The sequence below is a fragment of the Ochotona curzoniae genome, unplaced genomic scaffold (assembly GCF_017591425.1).
Source record: "Ochotona curzoniae isolate NIBS_2020 unplaced genomic scaffold, NIBS_Ocur_1.0 scaffold_3208, whole genome shotgun sequence".
Classification (NCBI taxonomy): Eukaryota; Metazoa; Chordata; class Mammalia; order Lagomorpha; family Ochotonidae; genus Ochotona; species Ochotona curzoniae.
In genome coordinates this window covers 4,653,882-4,674,896 of record NW_024467106.1, presented here as the reverse complement: position 1 = coordinate 4,674,896, position 21,015 = coordinate 4,653,882, and the positions used below count along the sequence as shown (strand labels likewise).

Sequence of the window (21,015 nt, the reverse complement as noted above, 5' to 3'; positions counted from 1 at the left end):
ATTGTTTCCTTCATGTTTAAAGGGGGGTATTAAGGGAGAAGGCCCACCCAATTTCCCACCCTCCCCAGGTCCCGGATGTAGGGTATGCTCTGAGGTTCTTGCTCAAGTGTTTTGATATTTCAGCAGTTATGAATTGCTGTCAATCTTGCCATTCCAAGCACTATGAGGTCTTTGAAGAATCCACTGATTGACATAGTCCATCATAGAGTCTCCGTTTGCCCTGTATTTCGCTGCCAACATATAGCCGAAATGGTTGATTGGCCTGTTCTGTCTTCTCTCTTTTCTTGGTTAGGGTTCTGAGTTCGCCATTTCGATTCGGGAAATCTCCAAAGAAACTTTGTCTGAGGTGTTCTCGGACCAGATTCTTGTATGTACTAGCAGGTACAGGGCCCGCTCAGTCCATGGCCCTGATCAGCTGGTGCTTGCAATTGCTGGGTTGGTTCTGTTTTCAGCCTCAACTTCCATTGGAATCGATCGATGTTGCAGTCCAGCCTGGTGCTGCCCAACACATTCTCAGCCCTCGCATAAACAAATGGGAGCTGCAGCCTATTGGAGCGACCCACAATAACCCCCACCAGGCCCGCCTCCTACCCTGGTTTGCCAGTATGTGTAGCAGTAATCCAATCTGTCCCACACCCCATTCCACCCCAGCCCCTGTCCTGGTTTTCGTGAGTGGAAAAAATCTTTTCTTGCATGTGCCCAGGATCCCATATGGCTGCTGGTTTGTATCCCTGCTGCTCCACTTCCCACCCAGCTCCCTGGTTGTGGCCTCGGAAAGCAGTCAAGGACAGTCTAAAGCCTTGGGACCCTGCACCTGCGTCAGGAAAAGCCTCCTGGCTCCTAGCTTCTGGCTTTGAATCAGCTCAGCTTTGGCGGTTGCCACCACTTGGGGAGTAGCTAGGGGCCTGCGCACTGGCTCAACAGGTTAATTCTCCCCCTGCCTGTGCCAGCATTCCATTTGCATGCTGGTTTGTGTCCTGATTGCTCCACTTACGATCCAGCTCTCCGCTGAGGGCCTGGGGAAGCAGTGGGGATGGTGCTTGTGCACCTGTGCTCACGCGGGAGACTTGGAGGAAGTGTCTGGCTTTGGATTGGCTCAGCTTAACTGGTAGGCACATGCGCCAGTGGGTGGAGAACCTCTCTGTCTTCTTTTCTCTGTTAGTACACCTTTCAATGAAAATGAAAAAAATCTTAAAAAAAATAGTGGAGTGGCTGGCATGTGAACAGGCGCCCAATGTGATGCTGGCATCATAGGTCGTGGCTTTACAAACTATGCCACAAAGCCCACCCCATAGTGTTTGCTTGTGCCTTTGACTCTGGCACATGGAGAATAGGATGCCTGAAGGCCCTTTGTTTAAAATGTACACAATAATATACATGACTAGAGTATAAAAAAAAAGCCCACCACGTACTTTTTATGAGCTACAGCTAACCAACTCTGTGTTTTAAAGTAGAGGTGAATTTGTGTTATCTAATGTTTTGTAAGTACTGAAAGAACAGGAGAAAGTGCGACTTATCTGAAACCCTAGTCAATGAGAGTGAGAAAATGATTGTTGTTTTGTAGTTCAAGTTCAGCTGAAAAAGTGAAAGCTAATAAGGACGTAGCCTCTCCCCTGAAGGAGCTGGGATTACGGATCAGCAAATTTCTGGTAAGTAAAATCAGCTCGGATTTAAGACATTACTGCAGGGGACGTGCAGAGTTTTATTCTTAGTGTTGCTGAAAACTGAGTTGACTGACGGGTTCCATCGAGTGTTGGTGACTCTTGTACCTGTCACGGGAGCAGTTGTTGGACTCGCTCAGTGGCCGTCACAGTTTCCTTTATTGTCTGAAGATGGAACGAGCCTTTCAAAATCAAAATCATAATAAACATTTATTTATTGGAAGTCAGAGTGACAGAGAGAGGGAGAGGCAGACTGGGTGACTGGGTAGCTGGGTATCAGCTACTGGGTCATTCCCCAAATGGTAGCCGTGGCCGGCCAGGCCTAAGCCTGGATCCTGGACCTTGGTGCAGGGCCCAGGACTTGGGGCGTCTTCTGTTGGTGCCCCAGGCCCGTGACTGGGTAGCTGTATGGGAACAGCAACCAGGACTTCCGCGGGTGCCCTTGTTTGCGATGGCTGGCTCACAGACAGTGGTCTAATGCACTGCCCCGCAGCGCTGGTCGCTGCGATGTCCCTCGGACTTGGCAAAGGAGCACAGCTGTTGCAGGTGTAATTGTGCGTCACTTAACTGGCTCTTTTCCTGTTTGCGTTAAACCTGTTACGTTATGTGAAATCTTTCCAAGGATTGTATTCATTGAGGTTCTGTGCTCATCTCAGAGCACAGTTTAGAATGCTTGATTCCTAGTCTGGCTTCTGAGCTGAATCGCTGTTCTTCACGTGTGTGCCTCAGGGTCTGGATGAAGAGCAGAGTGTGCAGTTACTTCACTGTTACCTTCAAGAGGATTACAGGGGCACTCGGGACTCGCTCAAGGTCTGTGGTTGCACCCGGCGCTTCGGGCGCCTCTGTCTTTTGTTGTTGATGGTTTGGGTAATCTAGAGTTTTGACACAGTTCAGGTTTTTTTTTTTTTAGCTTTATTTTATTACTTTGAATAGTAGAATTACCAAGAGGGGGAGGGACAGAGACAGAGAACTTCATCCACTGGTTCACTCCCCAGGTGGCCACAATGGCCAGGGCCAAACCAAGAGCCAGGAGATTTTCGGGGTCTCCCATGTGCACACAGGGGCAAGTGCATGGGCCATCTTCTGCTGCTGTCCCAGGCCATTAACGGAGGAAGACCAGCAGCAGAGCAGTAAGACCTGAAGTGGTGTCTATGTGGGGTCCCCGCACCACAGGCAGAGGCTTAGCCCAGCATGCCATGGTACCACCCCTGAATTTTAAATTTTTAGTAAAAGCTTTATTTATTTGAAAGGCAGAGTAAAGAGAAAGATGGAGGAACAGAGACCTTCCACCTGCTGAGTCACTCCTCAGGTGGTTATGTAAGCCAGCTCTGGCCATGGCCAGCAATGAAGAACTCCATCCTTGTCTCCACGTGGGTGGCGGGTCCCAAGTTTTTATCCATCTTCTGTGTTCTCTGGTGCATTAGCAGGGAACTGGATTGGAAGAGGAGTAAGTGGGGCTAGAACTGGCTGCTTTGATACAGGGTGCTAAACCTACTGTGTCACAAAACCAGCTCTGAATTTCTCTTTTTGAGGTTTTGTTTATTTATTTAAATGATTTATTTATTTATTTTTAATGTAAAGGCAGATTAGATTTACAGAGAGAAGGAGAGACAGAGAGAAAGCTCTTCCATCTGTTGGTTCCATCCCCAAGTGGCCACAGCAGCCAGAACTGAGCCGATCTGAAGCCAGGAGCTTCTTCCGGGACTCCCACATGAGTGCAGGGGCCCAAGGCTTTGGGCTGTCCTGTACTGCCTTCCCAGGCCACAAGCAGGGAGCTGGATGGGAAATGGAGTAACCGGGACATGAACCGGTGCCCATATGGGATCCCAGGCTTGCAAGGTGAGGATTTATATAGCCATTGCGCCAGGCCCAAATTTTCTTTTAGTATTTATTTATTTGAAGAGCATAGTAACGGGGGCATTTTGGGGAGAATGAAGCCAGGAGCTTCTCCGGGTACAGGGTCCTCAGGAGTTGAGCTATCTTCTGCTGCTGTTCCAGGGCCGTAAGTAGGTAGGTGGGTCGGGAGTGGGATAGCCAGGATGCAAACCATCTCACACGGGATGTTAGCATTGCAGGCTGTTCACCCTTGCCAGCACCTGAGTTTTATTTTTCATATAGAAGCTCTAATTCATTCACTAAATGCCTAGAAAGGCTGGGGCTTGGCGGGGGTCCAGTTGTGGTCGGAGCTGGGGGCCAGAGGTTCAGTCCAGGGTTCCATGCATGTGGGAGGAGCCCAGTCAAGCCCCAGCACTCTGATAAAGGGACATGCGCTCCCTGTGCTGATGGTCCTGAACAAAGAGCTGCTGGGCTGGAACTGCTACTTGGCGTAGGAGGTTTCACTTGGAGGATGGCTTCCTTAGAGTTCTCTTCTCGTGCAGGTGGTGCTGCAGGACGAACGGCAGAGCCAGGCCTTAATCTTGAAGGTCAGTGTCAGGCCCCATTTCCATTCCTGGAGGTAAAGCTCTTAACCTGCTTTGTGCACCTGTGTGGCCTGTTGACTTGTGTTGCTCAAGTGCTCGCTTCCTTGTGGAGAAGCTTCCTGGTGCCCTGTGAAGCGAACCACTGGATGCACTGGTCGCCACCAAGGGCTCTGCCCCGCACACTGCTTCCGCAACTGGACGAGAACGGGCTTAGGAATATTTCAGTCCAATAGGATTAATTTGATTGTCCGGGTCCTGTATCTCCCATTCTTCGCCAGCAACTTTTTCAATAGAATGTATGTTAGTGATGTTTTTGTATTTGGTTTCAGGTACTTTGCTTGTCATTGTGCCCTAAGAAATCCTGGAAAAAACTTTTGGAGCTTGTTAAATCATAATTATATCACTTGATTTATATCCTGATCTGTGAAGATATATAGCTTCTGTTGGCCTAATTTATTATGTTTCACATTTGTGATTGCTTTCATAAATTTGACTTTTCCATGTACACTTTTAATTAGGTGTGGTGATCGCCAGAAAATGTATGGTGAGTTACCCTCTGTGCCTGGGGAGTGACTGATCCCCGTCTTTGGGTCCCCCCAGATTGCAGATTATTACTATGAAGAAAGAACCTGTGTTCTGCGCTGTGTCTTACACCTTCTTACTTACTTCCAAGATGAACGACACCCATACAGGGTAAGGTCATTTCATCCCTGTGTCACTCAACCGTCTAAAATAATTCTGCTTTCCATAATCATTTGACTGTTTTACCTTTTATTCCACATATGTTATTGTTTGGTTTTCTTTTTAAGGTCGAATACGCAGACTGTGTTGATAAGTTGGAGAAGGAGCTGGTTTCAAAATATAGACAGCAGTTTGAAGAGCTGTGTCAGACTGAAGCACCCACGTGGGAGACCCACGGCACCCTCATGGTACGTGGGGGTTCCTCGAGCAGAACTGTGCGGCCGTGGGCTTCGTTCACTCCCTCACAGTAGTGCAGGTGGCTCTAGTTCAGTAAGTCTGTCACGTCAGTCAGAGCTGACCACCGCACTGAAGCGGCTGGTTCCTGTGGACTTTTGTCTTGGCTTTGTTCATCCAGCTCCTGTCCTTTCCTTTCCCAAGTATTTTCTTTTAGTGATTACTGGAACTCTAAACCCTAAGGTCTCATCTTTCTAGTCCCTTTCTGGTTTTTACAAAATATGTGTTTGTTTATTTGGAAGGCAAGTGAGAGAGATTTTCCAACTGCTTGTTCATACACCAAGTGGCCACAGCAGCCAGGGCTGTGCCCAGCCCGAGCCACAGCAGCTCCCACCTGGTTAGGTGCTCAAGCACCTGCCGTCTTCTGCCTTCCAGGCTCATTAACAGGAAACGGGATTTGGAGATAGGTGGCTGGAAATGAAGCCTGCACCCTGGTGTGGGATGAGGGCTAAACAGGCAGCAGCTTAACCTGCTGTGCCTCCTTGCCTGTCCCTGTCATCAGTCCTGATAATGTGTGTGGAGTTAAGCCAATTTTTAAAATCCTAAATCCCAAGCCGGTTTCTAAATGTAGATTATAATGAAATCTTTTTTTTTGTTTGGAGAGTAGTAACACATTCTTATTAAAACATACCAATCAAAACAAAAAAGCTAGTTAAAATATTTAATAGAGAGAAAAAATGATTTATAATACAGAATACAGAATATAGATTTCTGATGTCCTCCCAGAAAATTTGCCAGCAAGAAGAAACTAGCAATAAGATGGTAACTTTCCTAAGTCAATCCAGGATCTAAAATGACTCAACTTGGGGCTGGTGTGGTGGTGTAACAGGCAGTCTTCCACCTGCAAGTGCAGGCGTCCCATCTGGATGCCGGTTTATGTCCCAGCTGCTCCAATTTCCATCCAGCTCTCTCCTTCTGGTCTACGAAAGCAGTGCGGGATGACCTGCAGCCTTGGTCCCCTGCTCACGTGTGGGAGACTGGGAAAAAGCTCCTGGCAGCTCCGGCTCTTGTGACCATTTGGGGAGGGAACAAGCAGATTGAAGACCGACCTCTCTGTTTCCTTCTTTCTCCGTAAAAAAAATCATCTTGCGGGCCCGGCGCGATGTCACAGTGGTTAAGGTCCTCACCGTGCACGCCTGGGATCCCATATGGGCGCCGGTTCTATCCTGGCAGCCCCGCTTCCCTTCCAGTTCCCTGCCTGTGGCCTGGGAAAGCAGTCGAGGACGGCCCATAGCTTTGGGACCCTGCACCCGCGTGGGAGACCCGGAAGAGGTTCCTGGCTTCAGATTGGCATAGCATCGACCATTGCGCTCACTTGGGGAGTGAATCATCGGACGGAAGATTTTCCTCTCTGTCTCTCCTCTCTGTATATCCGCCTTTCCAATAAAAAAATAATAAAAATCTTTAAAAAAAGATTTATAAAAAAAATCATCTTGCAAATAAAAAAAGCAATTACAATAAAGCAAAATAAAATAAAGTAATTGAACTTTGGAATGTGTTAAAAGGGCCAGTGCTGTGACATAGTGGGTAAAGCCGCTACCTGCAGTGCCGGCATCCCATATGTGCACTGGTTCCAGACCCAGCCTGCTCCATTTCTGATCTAGTTCCCTGTTAACTCACGGGGTGATGTCCCAGTGCTTGGGTCCTCGTGCCTGTGTGGGAGAACCAGAGAAACTCCGGACTCCTGCTCGACCTGGTGCAGCCCTGGACTGCAGCCATTCAGACAGCAAACCAGCAAATGGGAGGTATTCCTGCCTCTTCCTCTCTCTCTAACTCTGATTTTCAAACAAATACTTTTTTTTTAAACTAAAAATAGAAAACAAAATGCATTAAACAATATGGAATGTGGTGACCAGATGATAGACACACAATATCATTGATCCATTTGTTCATTCCCCTAATGGCTGCAATGGCCGGGCCTGGGCCTGGCTGAAACCAGGAACCTGGAGCTTCCTCTGGATCTTCAGCGTGGGTGCGGGGACCCGAGGGCTTGGGCTGTCCTCCACTGCTGTCTCAGGTGCATCAGGAGGGAGTTGGACCGGAAGCGGAGCAGCCAGGACTTTAGCTGGTGCCCATGTGGGATGAGAGTGCAGCGGGTGGAGTCTTCACTTGCTATGAGAGAATGTCAGCCCTTCCCACCCCTGCAATATTTTTTAAAAATTTGCTTTCCCACAATATGATATTTCTTGGTGAATGAATATGCCATCTGTGTTGGAAGAGAATGTATGTTTGGCAATAGTGGAGTGTACTAGTGTATAAATATTAGCTAGCTCAATATTGTTGGGATCTTTTATGTGTTGCTAGTTTTTTGTCTACCAGTTATATGGTATGATTCTGTTAATAAAATTTTGGCAATTACCTAAATGTGCATACAAACGGGATGAATAAGATAATTATAGCCTTTTATGTACAGTGGTAACATGTAGTATTATAGGTGACAAAGGGACTGGCTTAGATATTATGATGGATTATTGTGTAGCTGAGAAAGGAATTAAAGAAGAAAATTGGGAGTCTGCTGTCCTAGGAAGTAAGCTTCAAGATATTAAGTGGAAATAGTAAGTTGCCACGTGATGCGTAGTATAGGTACGTGTGGCAGAGGTGGGTGGGCTGAGCGTGCACTGATGCGTGAACACATATGGCGTGGTGAAAGAGGCACAAGGATTGGCTGCTTTTGGAGCGGGTGGTTACAGGGCAACAGAAACTGCCTTTTCACTCCATTGTAATTTTTTTTCATTTTTGTTACCATATGCATTGTTTAATATAACTTGAACATTTTCATATATGCTTTTTACCTCGGCCCTTTTCTCTCCCACTTGCGCAGACTGAGCGTCAGGTGTCTCGCTGGTTTGCTCAGTGCCTTCGGGAGCAGTGCATGCTGCTGGAGATCATCTTCCTTTATTACGCCTACTTTGAGATGTCACCCAGTGACCTGTTGGTACTCACCAAGATGTTTAAAGAGCAAGGTTTTGGTAGTCGGCAAATCAACAGGCATCTAGTGGATGAGACTATGGATCCTTTTATCGATCGGATTGGGTAAGTCCAAATGAACTGAGCATCAAAAACTTCAGAGTGGTAGAGCATTGGTACTGTTGGTTGTTTGATGGACGAAGGGGAAAAGGTGAGCTAGAAAAGAAATGGCTGTGCCAGCACGTTGCATCATACAAGGAACAAAACTCTCTTTAAAAAAAAAAAAAGCTATCATCTTGTTCCTTTAACTGAATTTCTTCTAAATAGACATGAATTTGTTGAGCAGCTATTATAGGCAAGGCACTGTGTGGATGCTAAGAAGGGAGCGATAGCTGAGTCGTGCAGGTTCTCATGAGACCTTGGGACACAGAGAGATCTTCCATCCATGGCTTCATTCACCAGATGGCTACAGTGGCCAGGTCTAGGCTGTACTGAGGCCAGGAGCTTCCTCCAAGTCTCATGTGGGTGGCAGGAACCCAAACACTTGGGCCGTCTCTGGTACTTTTCTCTGGCTAGTAGTGAGTTGGATCATAAATGGAATAGTCCGGACAAAAACTGGTGTCCAAATGGCATGCCAACAGTTCAGCCAGTGGCTGTACCTGCTGTGCCTTGGTGCCAGCCATAGGCTATGAGCTTTGAGTCTCTCAGGCTTTTCTGTTTATCAACACTTGTATGTCTGCAGTTTGTTTCCTCTTTGCTCAGGCAAGCTGCATTTCCCAGTTGAGAACTCAGAGGCTTTCTTTGGGTCCGATGGGAGTGGAGGCTGTGGAGACATACAGTGCTGGGCTAGCTCAGCCCACTGTGATCAACAGAGCTTTTTTTTTTTTTTAAGATTTATTTTATTTTTATTGGAAAGGCAGATATACAGAGAGGAGAGACAGAGAGGAAGATCTTCCATCCGATGATTCACTCCCCAAGTGAGCGCAATGGTCGATGCTATGCCGATCCGTAGCCAGGAGCCTCTTCTGGGTCTCCGAAGCCGGTGTAGGGTCCCAAAGCTTTGGGCCGTCCTCGACTGCTTTCCCAGGCCACAGGCAGGGAGCTGGAAGGGAAGCGGGGCTGCCGGGATTAGAACTGGCACCCATATGGGATCCCGGGTGTGCTAAGCGAAGACCTTAACCACTTGCGCCACCACACCGAGCCCCAACAGAGCTTTGTATATGACTAACAGGTGGTTGCAAAGTGGCTGGTCAGATGTGCTGCCAGTGTTAAATAGGTAGTGGATTTAGAAGCCTGTCTATGAAAAGGCAGTATTGAATAACATGTTAATACTTTCCTGATGGGGAAGTGTTATGTGTTAGCTGAGTGTACACCCACCAAGGCTGAGGAAGCACCTGCAGCCATGGTCCTGCTTTTCTTTCCAGCTACTTCAGTGCCCTGATCCTGGTGGAAGGCATGGACATCGAGTCCTTGCATAAGTGTGCCCTGGATGACAGGAGGGAGCTACACCAGTTTGCTCGGGACGGACTGACTTGCCAGGTGAACTGGGAACAGCTGTGTCACACGATTGTAGACAATCACGTTCCTCTTAGCCGAAAGCCGACGAGACGCTGAGCTCTCCGGGGTTAGCTAGTTTAGATGTGGCGGGAGGTCTCATTTGTCAGTCATCTGTGCAGAGGCGGTGGCTCCGTGTGTGGGGGAGCACTGGCGCTCGTGGAGAACGGTGCAAGGACGAAGCCCTGGGTCCTGTCTGCATGGGTGACACCTGTGAGTGAAGAGGAAATGCATCGAGGTGGGGTGATCAGGAGGAAAAGGAGGGGAAGTCAGAAAATTCAAGAAGGAGCAAGGCAAAATTTCCACTGTCTCCTTTTGAATATGTATTGCTGATGGGTAAAGGGAAGAGTACTAGCAGGGTTTGTTAGTGAGGTGGCTGCAGGTGTGTGAGAGAGCTAGCAGAGTCCGAGAACAAGGCCTGTGAGTGACAGAGAATCCTGTGGAAGGATTCTAAAAATTTTTACTTATTTTCTTGATTTGAGAGGCAGAGAAGTGGACATCTTCCATCTACTAGTTCCACAAATGCGTATGAAAGCGGGGCTGGGCCAGACGCACAATGGGTCCAGGAACTGAATCTGTTTGGGTGTTAGAGAACCCAGCAGTTGAGCCGTTGATGACCTGTGTTGCTGTGCATTGATGGGAAGCCATAATGAGGAGTTAGTACCCGTACCCAGATCCATTGCTGTGTGAGGCTGGCATCCCTGCCAGTGTCCCAGATGCCACACCAGGTACCTGTCCCTGCTGGAGCGATCTGAACCCTTCTTGTTGAAAGACACCAGTGTGTTTCCTCCTTTTGTTAGGACATGGACCATTTGATGTTGACCTTTGGGGACATTCCCCATCATGCCCCAGTGCTTTTGGCCTGGGCTCTCCTCCGTCACACCCTGAAGCCGGAAGAGTGCAGTGCTGTGGTGCGCAAGCTGGGAGGCACTGCCATCCAACAGAATGTGTTCCAGTACTTGACCCGACTGCTCCGCTCGCTTGCCAGTGGGGGAAATAATGTGAGTCTACAGCTGTCGGAGGTTGAGGATGAGGAGGGGCAGACAGAACCGTGGACAGTAGGACAATAGCAATGATGCTGGTGTCACAGGTGACTTCCACAGAACATAACTGTGGCTGCCAGGGCCTGCGTGGGAGCGATGGGCCAACTGAGGAATGGGCGCTTTGTGTGTAGTGTGATGGTGGACATAGGCCGTGGCACTGCCCGCACTACATAGATGGGCGGCTGGGCAGGTGTGCGTGTCGGACCGGGAGTGTCGGGAGGCAGCTCGGAGCATGAGCTCAGCACCGATGTCCGTGCTGGTCGTGCTTCTCTTGGCCACACGCTTGGATCCTTTGGAAGTACTTTTGGTTTTACTGTTGTGTGTTATAACGCCTGCGGTTCTTTCTTTCCTTATCCATCTGGGTTCTGATCCTGTGAGTCAGGAAGGATCAGCTGCTCTCCCGCCTGTGGATGAGCCTGGTGCCTGAGTGATGGGATGTGCTGGGAGGCGCTGTGGGCGGGGAGGGACTCACTGCCGCCTCTGCTCTTACAGTGCACCACCAGCACTGCGTGCATGTGTGTCTACGGGCTCCTGTCCTTCGTCCTGACCTCGCTGGAGCTGCACACCCTGGGCCCTCAGCAGGTCAGTGCCCGGCTCTCCTGAGGCTGGCTTCCCTGGCGAGCCGTGCAGGCTCATCCCTGCAGGAGCTCCCTGTGCCTGTTGATTTGGGTATTGCTGTTCATTTTCATAGTGCTATATATGTGATATGTATTCATTTTGAAAAACCAGGAAATGCACACTCACAAACATAGTGTGCTGCAGGTGGGGTCACAGTGTGTGTGCTGTTGGTAGGCTTGGGCTTCATCTGCAGTGTGTCTGCTGCATTCTCGCAGCTGATAAATACACACTAAAAAAACAGCTGGGGCGCGGTGGGATTCCAGCATCGCAGGGGGTGTCATAACTGGCCCCTCTGTGACAGTTTGTAAAAATGAGACATTTCTGGGACGGGTGTGTGACATTCGTCATGTTAGCAGCCACTAGAAATCATTGTGTAAGTTTATTAATTCATAGGCTTAAGAATACCACTGTTTGAATTCTGTCTTTTGTGTTTTGTCTGCTCATAGAAACATTTCTTTCTCTCCTTTTAAAGATTTATTTCATTTTGTTGGAAAGTCAGATTTATAGAGAGAAGAGACAGAAAGATCCTCTATCCACTTGTTCACTGCCCAAGTGGCCTCAACAGCCAGAGCTGAGCTGTTTGGAAGCCAGGAGCTTCTTGTGGGTCTCTCATGCGGGTGCAGTGTTCCAAGGCCTTGGGCTGTCCTTGACTGCTTCCCCAGGCCACAAGCAGGGGAGCTGGATGGGAAGTGGAGCAGCTGGGATATGAACCAGTACCTATATGGGATCCCAGTGCATACAAGGTGAAGACTTTAGCTAGTAGGCTACTGTGCCAGGCCCATTTGAACATTGCTATAGAAAAGATGTTTACCCCCACTTACTTTTTCAGTGTCTTTCCTTTGACTGTGAACTCACAGATTGAAGCATATTAGCTATGTTTTAATTTAGCTCCTTTTTTTTTAAGGTTTGTTTTTACTTGAAAGAGTTGTGGAGTGCAAGACAGAGACCATTCATCCACTGATTCACTGCCCAAATGGCCACGATGCTCAGAGCTGAGCTGGCTCCAAACTGGGAGTGGCTGGTGGCTGCAACAGCCTGGCCTGGCCAGCAGATGGCCGTGGCTCTCCCGTGCGAGAGCAGTGGGCTCTCCTCCACGGTTCTCCTCGGTGCATTATCAGGGAGTTAGGTCAGAAGTGCAGCAGCCAGTGTTGAAAGGTTGTCCATGTGGTATACAGGTGGCAGCTTAACCTGCTCCTCTAGAATGCCAACGCCTAATTTATGATAATTCTAAGTGGCCCACAAAGAATATTATTGTATCCAAGTGACTGTTGGCAGAAAAAGCTTCCCCATTATTGCTGAGAAAAATCTAGTAATGCCTTTGACTTACATAGCTTTAAAAAAATTTTTTTTTTTTTTGGCTCGGCGCGGTGCCGCAGTGGTTAAGGTCCTCGCCTTGCACGCCTGGGATCCCATATGGGCACCAGTTCTAATCCTGGCAGCCCCGCTTCCCATCCAGTTCCCTGCCTGTGGCCTGGGAAAGCAGTTGAGGACGGCCCAAAGCTTTGGGACCCTGCACCTGCGTGGCAGACCCGGAAGAGGCTCCTGGCTTCGGATCGGCATATCATCAGCTGCTGTGCTCACTTGGGGAGTGAATCATTGGACAGAAGATCTTCCTCTCTGTCTCTCCTCTCTGTATATCCTCCTTTCCAATAAAATAAATCTTTTAAAAAAATTTTTATTTTTAATGTGTTGCTTTGAGAGACAGAGGCAGGGATAGGTAGACAGTTCCCATCTGCTAGCTTGCCCCCACGTGCGTGCAGTGGTCTGCTTAGGGTCCTAAACCAGGAACTGGGGAAGCCAAATCTCCGGAGTGCTAACCAGAGCTCGCCCCGGCTGTCACCAGCATCCCCTGAGTCTGCAGTAGCAGGAACCAGGAGACTGCTCAGGTTAAGCCCTGGGACTCCTGTGCAGGTTGTGGGTGTCTTAGCCACTGCGTGACTAGGGGATTACCCTGATCTACATAGCATTTATTTTATTTTAAAGATTTATTTATTTATTTTTATTGCGAAGTCAGATATACATAGAGGAGGAGAGACAGAGAGGAAGATCTTCCATCCGATGATTTACTCCCCAAGTGAGTGCAACGGCCGATGCTATGCCAATCCGGAGCCAGGATCCAGGAGCTCCTCCGGGTCTCCCATGTGGGTGCAGGGTCCCAAGGCTTTGGGCCATCGTCGACTGCTTTCCCAGGCCACAAGCAGGGAGCTGGATGGGAAGTGGAGCTGCCAGGATTAGAACTGGCGCCCATATGGGATTCTGGTGTGTTCAAGGCGGGGATTTTAGCCGCCAGGCCACAGCTCCGGGCCCAAAGCTTTATTTATTTGAAAGAGTTAGAGACAGACAGAAAGAAAGAGTTAGAGAGAGGGGTACCTTATATCCACTGGTTCACTCCTGAGATGGCTGCAGCAGCTGAGGCTGGGCCAGGATGAAGCCAGGAGCCAGGAGTTTCCCCAGGGTCCCTCGTGGGGGATGTAGGGACTCGGGCAGCTGAACTGCATACAAAGCAGCAGGGCTCCGGCTGACAGCCACGTGTGTTTGCAGGCATCACAGCAGAGCCAAGCCAGTCACGCCATGCGGTGTCCGCTCTGTGTAGCATTTTGAATTGATGGCTCACTCACGCACTAAAGCAGAGTATTTCTGCTTTTGTTGTCCTCATTTATAGACGAAATTTGAAGAGGTGGGTTTAAAGGGTCATTTAACCAACACTGCGTATATTCTAGATTGGTTAAGTGTGAACCCTTTAAATTCAGAATTCTTTCTCACATACCATATCAAGGTGTTTATTGGTGGTTTTATTTGAACCAGAAAGTAGACTGATATAGCCAGGAAAAGTGAACCCTTCTCTCCCCTCTCCAACAGGATGTGATCGACACAGCCTGTGAAGTCTTGGCAGACCCTTCTCTTCCAGAACTCTTCTGGGGAACAGTAAGTGTGGTGCGGTGTGCTGTGACTCCCGTGGGCCAGCGCGTTGGTCACTTAGTGTGTGCTCCATGCTGTGTGTCTTCCCCTTGGAGCTTCCAGCAAATCTGGTGAGAGGTGCGGCCTGCAGCTGTGGCTCGCTCAGCCAGGGCCTCCAAGCCGGGAGCCACTTCCACCTGACATCGGTCTCCTGCCCACATCGTCAACCAGTTAACCAGTTGTTGTGTCCACCACTTTCGTTTTCTTCTTCTTAAAGAAGAAAGACAGATCAGATTTACTGAGAGAAGGAGAGACGGGAATAAATCTGCTTGTTTATTCCCCAAATGGCGATAACTTCCAGAGCTGACCAATCGGAAGCTAGGAGCCTGTTCCAGGTCTCCATGCGAGTGCAGGGTGCCAAGGCAAGATTTATTTTGATTGGAAAGTCAGATACACAGAGAGGAAGATCTTCTGTCTGATGATTCACTCCCGAAGTGACCGCAACAGCCGGTGCTGCCCCGATCTGAAGCCAGGAACCAGGAACTTCTGGGTCTCACACGTGTGCAGGGTCCCAAGACCCTGGGCCATCCTCAACTGCCTTCCCAGACCACAAGCAGGGAGCTGGATGGGAAGCGGGGCGGCCGGGATTAGAACTGGCGTCCATATGGGATCCCAGGCACTTTCAAGGCAAGGACTTTAGCCGCTTGGCCACTGCACCGGGCCCATACATAAATCTTAAAAACAAGATTCCTAGAGGATTGTAGCTATGTTACCAGTCCTTGTAGTATTCTGATGTGTGAGTGAGGACGCGGTTTGGGAGAGGAGTGATCCTCACCAGGGCCTGTCCTAGCAGTGACCCCCGTGTGGCTGGCGAGCAGGTCCGAGTCTCCCTGTGCGCGGCGGCACTGCACTCCTGTGTGTGCTGCCCTCGTTTTTCTGAGGGGTGGCTTTGTGGTCCAGACGTCATTCAGTGGGCCATCATGTTGTGTCTGCTGCTGGCTCACTGCTCACGTGCCACAGCAGCCTGGCCTTGGTCCTTGAGAAGTTCTGCGCGCGGGCTTCTGTGTGAATCCGCAGGACCTGAGCCGTCCTTGGCTGCTGACCGGAAGCTGGGCTGGAAGCAGAGCTGGGAATGTAACCGCTTTGGTTTAGGAGAGTGTCCTGGGTGGCATCTGAGCAGCTGCGCCGCCTGTCTGCCCCAGCAGTGTTGTCGTCTTAGTGACTCAGTGGGGACCCTGACAAACAGTTGTCTAATGTCCTTTTCCAGTGGCTTAGGAAGGGGACCGTGTGCCTGAGGGAGTAGTGAGGCTAGACGGTCAGTGACGGCTGGGCCGCAGGACCCACAGCGACTTCCCTCTCTCGGCAGGAACCCACCTCTGGCCTCGGCATCATCCTGGACAGTGTGTGTGGGATGTTCCCTCACCTCCTCTCCCCGCTCCTGCAGTTACTCCGAGCCCTCGTGTCTGGCAAGTCCACTGCCAAAAAGGTAAGGCGTGCGGTCGGTGCCTCAAAGGGAGCGGAGAGATACTTGGAGCGCTCGTTGGGGTTCCGTTGTACCTTCCGGGCTGAACTTTTGTTAATGCCAGAGTTAGTCTGAATCTGAATGAGGGATGTTAAAAATGCAAAAATGTAGTGCCCTGATTGAAAGGCAAAGATATAAGAGGCAGAGGAAAATCTATTCACTAGGTCATTTCCCAAGTACCTAATATGTAGCACGGTTGGGACAAGTCAGAGCCAGGAGCCAGGACCTCAGTCCAGGTCTGACTCTCACCATGTGGGTGTTGGGGACCAAAGTGCTCGGGCCGTTGCCTGTTGCCCGTAGGGTTTGCATTAGCAAGAAGTTAGAATTAGAAGCAGAAGGGCTGGTGTGGTGGTGTAGTAGCATAACCCTCCACCCGCGACATTGACATCCCATGTGGACACACCAGTTCATGTCCCGGCTGCTCCACTTTTGATCCAGCTCCTTGAAGATCGCCTAGAGAAGCAGCGAGGCTGACCCGAAGCCCTGAGGCTTTGCATGGGAAATGCCTGGAAGAAGCTCCTAGCTTCTAGTTCTGAATTGGCTCAGCTGTGGCTGTTGTGACCTTCTGGAAAGTAAACCATTGGAGGGAAATTTCTTTATCTCTCCTGTAATGCTACCTTTCAAAATGAAAATAAGATAGATCTTAAAAGAAATTAAAAGCAGAAATGGATAGCAACTTTTATGCTGTGTAATGTAGGATGTGGCTGTCCCAGAAGCATCTTCCCTGTTGTGCCAGTGCATGTGGTGTATCTACAGCTAGAAGCACACAGCAGATTGAAGACTAAGGGGTGATCGCCAGATGATGCGTGGCGTGTGGCACTGGGCGCGTGAAGGCCGTGCAGTGGACAGGACAGCTGCTCCCGGGGGCAGGGCCACCTTCCGGAAGGCTTCCCCAGAGAAGCACGTGCTCTGGCCGGCAGCGCCTGGCCGTTGTGTCCGTGCCCAGGGTCTGACTGTGTGTCTCTGCGCGTGGCAGGTGTACAGTTTCTTGGACAAGATGTCCTTCTACAATGAACTGTATAAGCACAAACCCCACGACGTCCTCTCTCATGAAGACGGCACGCTGTGGCGGCGGCAGACGCCCAAACTCCTTTATCCCCTGGGTAAGAGAAAGGTTCCCTGGGAGGAGCCTCGTCACTGCCGCTCCTCCCTCTGCTCTGTGTGCTGACTGATGAGTGAGATTTTCTTCTTTACTTTTGAAAATATCATTCCACTGTTCGTTGCAACAAAGTAATTGACCTGGAAGTATGTCTTTAAAACTTGGACTTTCTTTAATCTTGTCTTCTTCAGTTAATATTGAGAATTTGGTAAATGTCCTTTCTCCTATTTCTTTACTATTTCTTTCTTTTTTTTCAATTTTTTTTTTTTGGTTATCTATTTTATTTATTTATTTTTAAACATTTATTACTTTTTATTACAAAGTCAGATATACAGAGAAGGAGAGATAGAGAGGAAGATCCTCCATCCCATGATTCACTCCCCAAGTGAGTGCAATGGCCGGTGCTCTGGAGCCAGGAGCTTCCTCCAGGTCTCCCACACGGGTGCAGAGTCCCAAGGAATTGGGCCTTCCTCGACTGCCTTCCCAGGCCACCAGCCGGGAGCTGGATGGGAAGTGGAGCTGCTGGGACTAGAACCGGCGCCCATATGGGATCCTGGTGTGTTCAGGGCAAGGACTTTAGCCGCTAGGCCATGCCGCCGGGCCCTCTTTCTTTCTTTAAATTGTAAAGGCCTCCTCCAAGGTCAGGTGCGTCAGCAGGGAACTGCATCGGGAGTGGGGAAGCTGGAAACCTGAATTGGCATCAGCCCCCTAAAGAACTTTAAAGCAGCAGGGTTTTTGCCACCATAGAAAATACCATATTATCCGGGTCTGTTGCCTTGGAGTAGCAGAATAAGCCTACTCCTATGGCCCAGCATCCCATGTGGGCACTGGGTTGTCAAAGGCTTTATTTCTGATCCACTTTCCTGCCAATAGCCTAAGAACAGGTAGCAAGGATGGTACAAAGCCCTTGGTCCCCTGTACTCAGTATCGGAGACCTGGAAGAAACTCCTGGCTTTGGACCGGGCCAGCCCCGGGCATTACAGCCATCAGAGGGTCAGAGGATGAAAGATCTCTCTCCTGCCCGCTCTCCGCTTCTTACTCTGTGGCTTTGCTTTTCAAATAAAATAAATCTTTAAAAAAAAACAAAACAAAAACAAGCCACTCGGTTTCAGACACTGTTACATACTGGTGCCTTTTTTTTTTTTGGCAGATAGTTCCCAGCGTGATATTTTTGGGTGGTAGGACATGTACACAGTCGGAATGTTAGAAAGGCTGGCTGGCACGGCGGCTCAACGGACTCCCCATCCCCTCGCACTGCCGGCATGCCGCAGGCGCCGCTTCTCATCCAGCTCCCTGCAGTGCAGGCTCCTGCTCCTGGTTTCAGCTCAGCTCAGCTCTGGCTTTTGCAGCCATTTCGGGAATGAGTCAGTGGTTAGAAGACTTGTCTTTCTTGTCTGAAAATCTGCTTTTCAAATAAAAACAAGTATTTTTAAAAAAAATTTTAACGGATGTCCATTGAGAGATTAGTCGCTACGCACAATGCGGCATGTACATACAGTGGGATATTATTCAGCCTGAGGAATTGTGACATGCTTTACAGTAAGACATGTGAAGTGAATCAGCTAGTCAGGAAAAGACATGCACCATGCCAGACTGCTCACATGCAGTGCTTGGCGTAGACAGAGAGGAAGTTGATGGGTGCCTGGGGTTCAGGGTGGGAACAGCGGGGAGCTCGTGGCGAAAGGGACAGAGATTCACTGCAGATGGGCCGGTCGGTGTTGAACCTTGACCGCTGTGCCCGAGCGTGCCTGTGCTGGTGCTGCTCACCTGCAGCCTGAGAAATGGGCAAGCAGGTCAACCACAGAAAATCAGAATCGGGGGCCTGACATGATAGCCTAGTGGCTAAATTCCTCACCTTGCACATGCCTGGATCCCATATAGCACTGGTTCTAATCCCAGCAGTCCTGCTTTCCCATCCAGCTCCCTGCTTGTGGCCTGGGAAAGCAGTGGAGGACGGCCCAGGGTCTTGGGACCCTGCACCCACATGGGAGACCTGGAAGAGGCTCCTGGCTCCTAGCTTCGCATTGGCAAAGCTCCTGCCATTGCGGGTGCTTGGGGAGCGAACCAGAGGACTGAAGATCTCTCTGTGTCCTCTCTGTATATCTGCCTTTCCAATAAAAACAAATAAATCTTTTAAAAAAAAGTGATTAAAAACTTTCGGAACAGATTATGCCCGATTAAGTTCTAGAAGAAGGTCATGATGTCTTCCCTCCTGTGCGGGGTCGGTTCCCGCCTTGCGCTGTGTGTCCCCGGCGTGTGACAAGGCCACCGCATGCTGGCTTGTTATGTGTCAGGGTTTGTTTGGAAGGCAGAGTGAGGCAGAGGGGGAGATGGAGGAGAGGCCTCTCATCTGCTGCTCACTCCCCACGTGACCATGAGGGGCTGACGTCAGGACCCAGGAGCTTCTTCCAAAGGTGGGTGCGGGGTGGGGCAAGGCCTGGGACCATCCTCTGCTGCTCCCCCAGACCCATCAGCGAGCTGGATAGGAAGTGGAGCATCTGGGAACTTGAACCAGCACCCGTATGGGAGGCTGGCCTGCAGGGGGCAGCTTTACCCACTACACCACAGCATCTGGCATACTTTTTTTTTTTTTAAAGATTTATTTATTTTTATTGGAAAGTCAGGGCAGCGGGGGCTCAAGCACTGAACCATCCTCTATTGCTTTCCCAGACTCATTAGCAGAGAGTTGGGTTAGGAGTGGAGCAGGCAAACCTTGAAGTGGCAGTGATGCAGGGTGCCAGCATCTGAGGTGGTAGCTGAAGGCACCATGCTGATGCCAGCCCACAGCCTGACTCTTGCTCCTCCTGTCATCATGACTGGCTGACTGGTCCTGCTGTCCCCGGGATGGGCCTCTTGGGGCTGTCACTGCCATGGAGAGCCATCCTCTGTGCTCAGCTTCCCCAGGTGGCAGGAGAGGCTTTGCTTCAGTGGAGTCAGCTGTAGGAACTGCAGCTCCTCAGAAAAGGTCTGTGGATCCCTGTGTTTAAACATGGCTGTCCGGTGCCAGGAAGAAGTGCTTCGTCCTGCTCGGCCTCAAGTGGTGCAGCTGTTTCTCTTCCCCCCTCAGGTGGTCCCACCAACCTTCGCATCCCTCAGGGCACCGTGGGCCAAGTCATGCTGGATGAGCGGGCTTACCTGGTGCGCTGGGAGTATTCGTACAGCAGCTGGACCCTCTTCACCTGTGAGATGGAGATGCTGCTGCACGTTGTGTCCACTGCAGGTGCAGTCCCGCTGTGGGAGGCATGGCCGTGGGAGGGACGAGGGCCTACAGTGCAAGAATGTCAAAATCCAGTTCGGAGCCACAAGATTGGGGTTTGTCTGGTTTTGCTTACGCCATAATCTGAAAGGGGCGTTTGCCCTAAGTCCTAGACTGTCTTTCCCCAGATGTGATTCAGCACTGCCAGCGGGTCAAGCCCATCATTGATCTGGTGCACAGGGTCATCAGCACCGACCTCTCCATAGCGGACTGCCTCCTGCCCATCACGTCCCGCATCTACATGCTGCTACAGCGGTGAGTCCCCGGGCAGAGCACGGTGCTTGCCCGCAGTCAGCTGGGCTCATGTCAGGTGTGCTCACCTCCAGCAAGCTCTGGCATGACAGCTGTTGGCTTGCGTGTTTAGTTTTTATCTCTGTATATGTCAGAGGGACGGAGAATTTCTGATCAGATTCTCTCCCCAGATGTTCTAGCTGAAGCTAGGGACTGGGCGCTGAAACACAGCCCAGGTCTCCGTTGGTGGCAGGGAGCGGGAGGTGGGACTGGAGCTGGTACCTGCCCTGTGCTGCGCGATGCAGTTGCTCGGAGTCCACCCCTTCTTCACTGGTTTATGTCCCTGTTGGAGGAGGGACTTGAGAAAAAAGAATGGAAAGATGCTTGGAACCAATGGCATTGTTCATTTTGTTGAGTAACCTGCCCTCCAACCAGGCTAGCGACGGTCATCTCCCCACCTGTGGATGTCATTGCTTCTTGTGTCAATTGTTTGACTGTCTTGGCGGCTCGGAACCCAGCGAAGGTGAGCCCGCAGGCCCTCCTGCCGCCGCGCGTGGCCGTGCCGAGTGCCAGGAGCTGTGTGGACGCTGTGCTCACCTCTCTTCCTAGGTCTGGACCGATCTTCGTCACACAGGCTTTTTACCTTTTGTGGCCCAGCCTGTCTCCAGCATGAGTCAAATGATTAGGTGAGCCATCTCTGTGTAACTTCATTTCACAGAAGTTTCTGTCCATTTCTTCTGTGCTGAGTGTGGACAAGGGGAAGAGAGGGCACATCCAGAGCCGCTGTCCTGGGGCAGCTCTGGTGGTTTCCTTGTCAAAGCCTGAGGGGAG

At 50.2% G+C, this 21,015-nt stretch overlaps 1 protein-coding gene across 1 annotated transcript in view; it reads left to right on the top strand.

Annotated features, from left to right (window-relative positions):
- The window catches only part of NUP188 (nucleoporin 188), a 44,976-nt gene that overhangs the window by 8,362 nt on the left and 15,599 nt on the right, over positions 1–21,015 (top strand). Inside the window, exons 4-19 of the mRNA XM_041004318.1 lie at positions 1,565–1,649; positions 2,391–2,471; positions 4,040–4,084; positions 4,682–4,774; positions 4,891–5,010; positions 7,878–8,089; positions 9,388–9,502; positions 10,318–10,518; positions 11,053–11,142; positions 14,038–14,103; positions 15,443–15,562; positions 16,575–16,701; positions 19,765–19,917; positions 20,082–20,208; positions 20,620–20,707; positions 20,794–20,870. Coding sequence (XP_040860252.1) covers positions 1,565–1,649; positions 2,391–2,471; positions 4,040–4,084; positions 4,682–4,774; positions 4,891–5,010; positions 7,878–8,089; positions 9,388–9,502; positions 10,318–10,518; positions 11,053–11,142; positions 14,038–14,103; positions 15,443–15,562; positions 16,575–16,701; positions 19,765–19,917; positions 20,082–20,208; positions 20,620–20,707; positions 20,794–20,870 — 1,800 coding nt within the window. The remainder of the gene's footprint in view (positions 1–1,564; positions 1,650–2,390; positions 2,472–4,039; positions 4,085–4,681; positions 4,775–4,890; positions 5,011–7,877; positions 8,090–9,387; positions 9,503–10,317; positions 10,519–11,052; positions 11,143–14,037; positions 14,104–15,442; positions 15,563–16,574; positions 16,702–19,764; positions 19,918–20,081; positions 20,209–20,619; positions 20,708–20,793; positions 20,871–21,015) is intronic.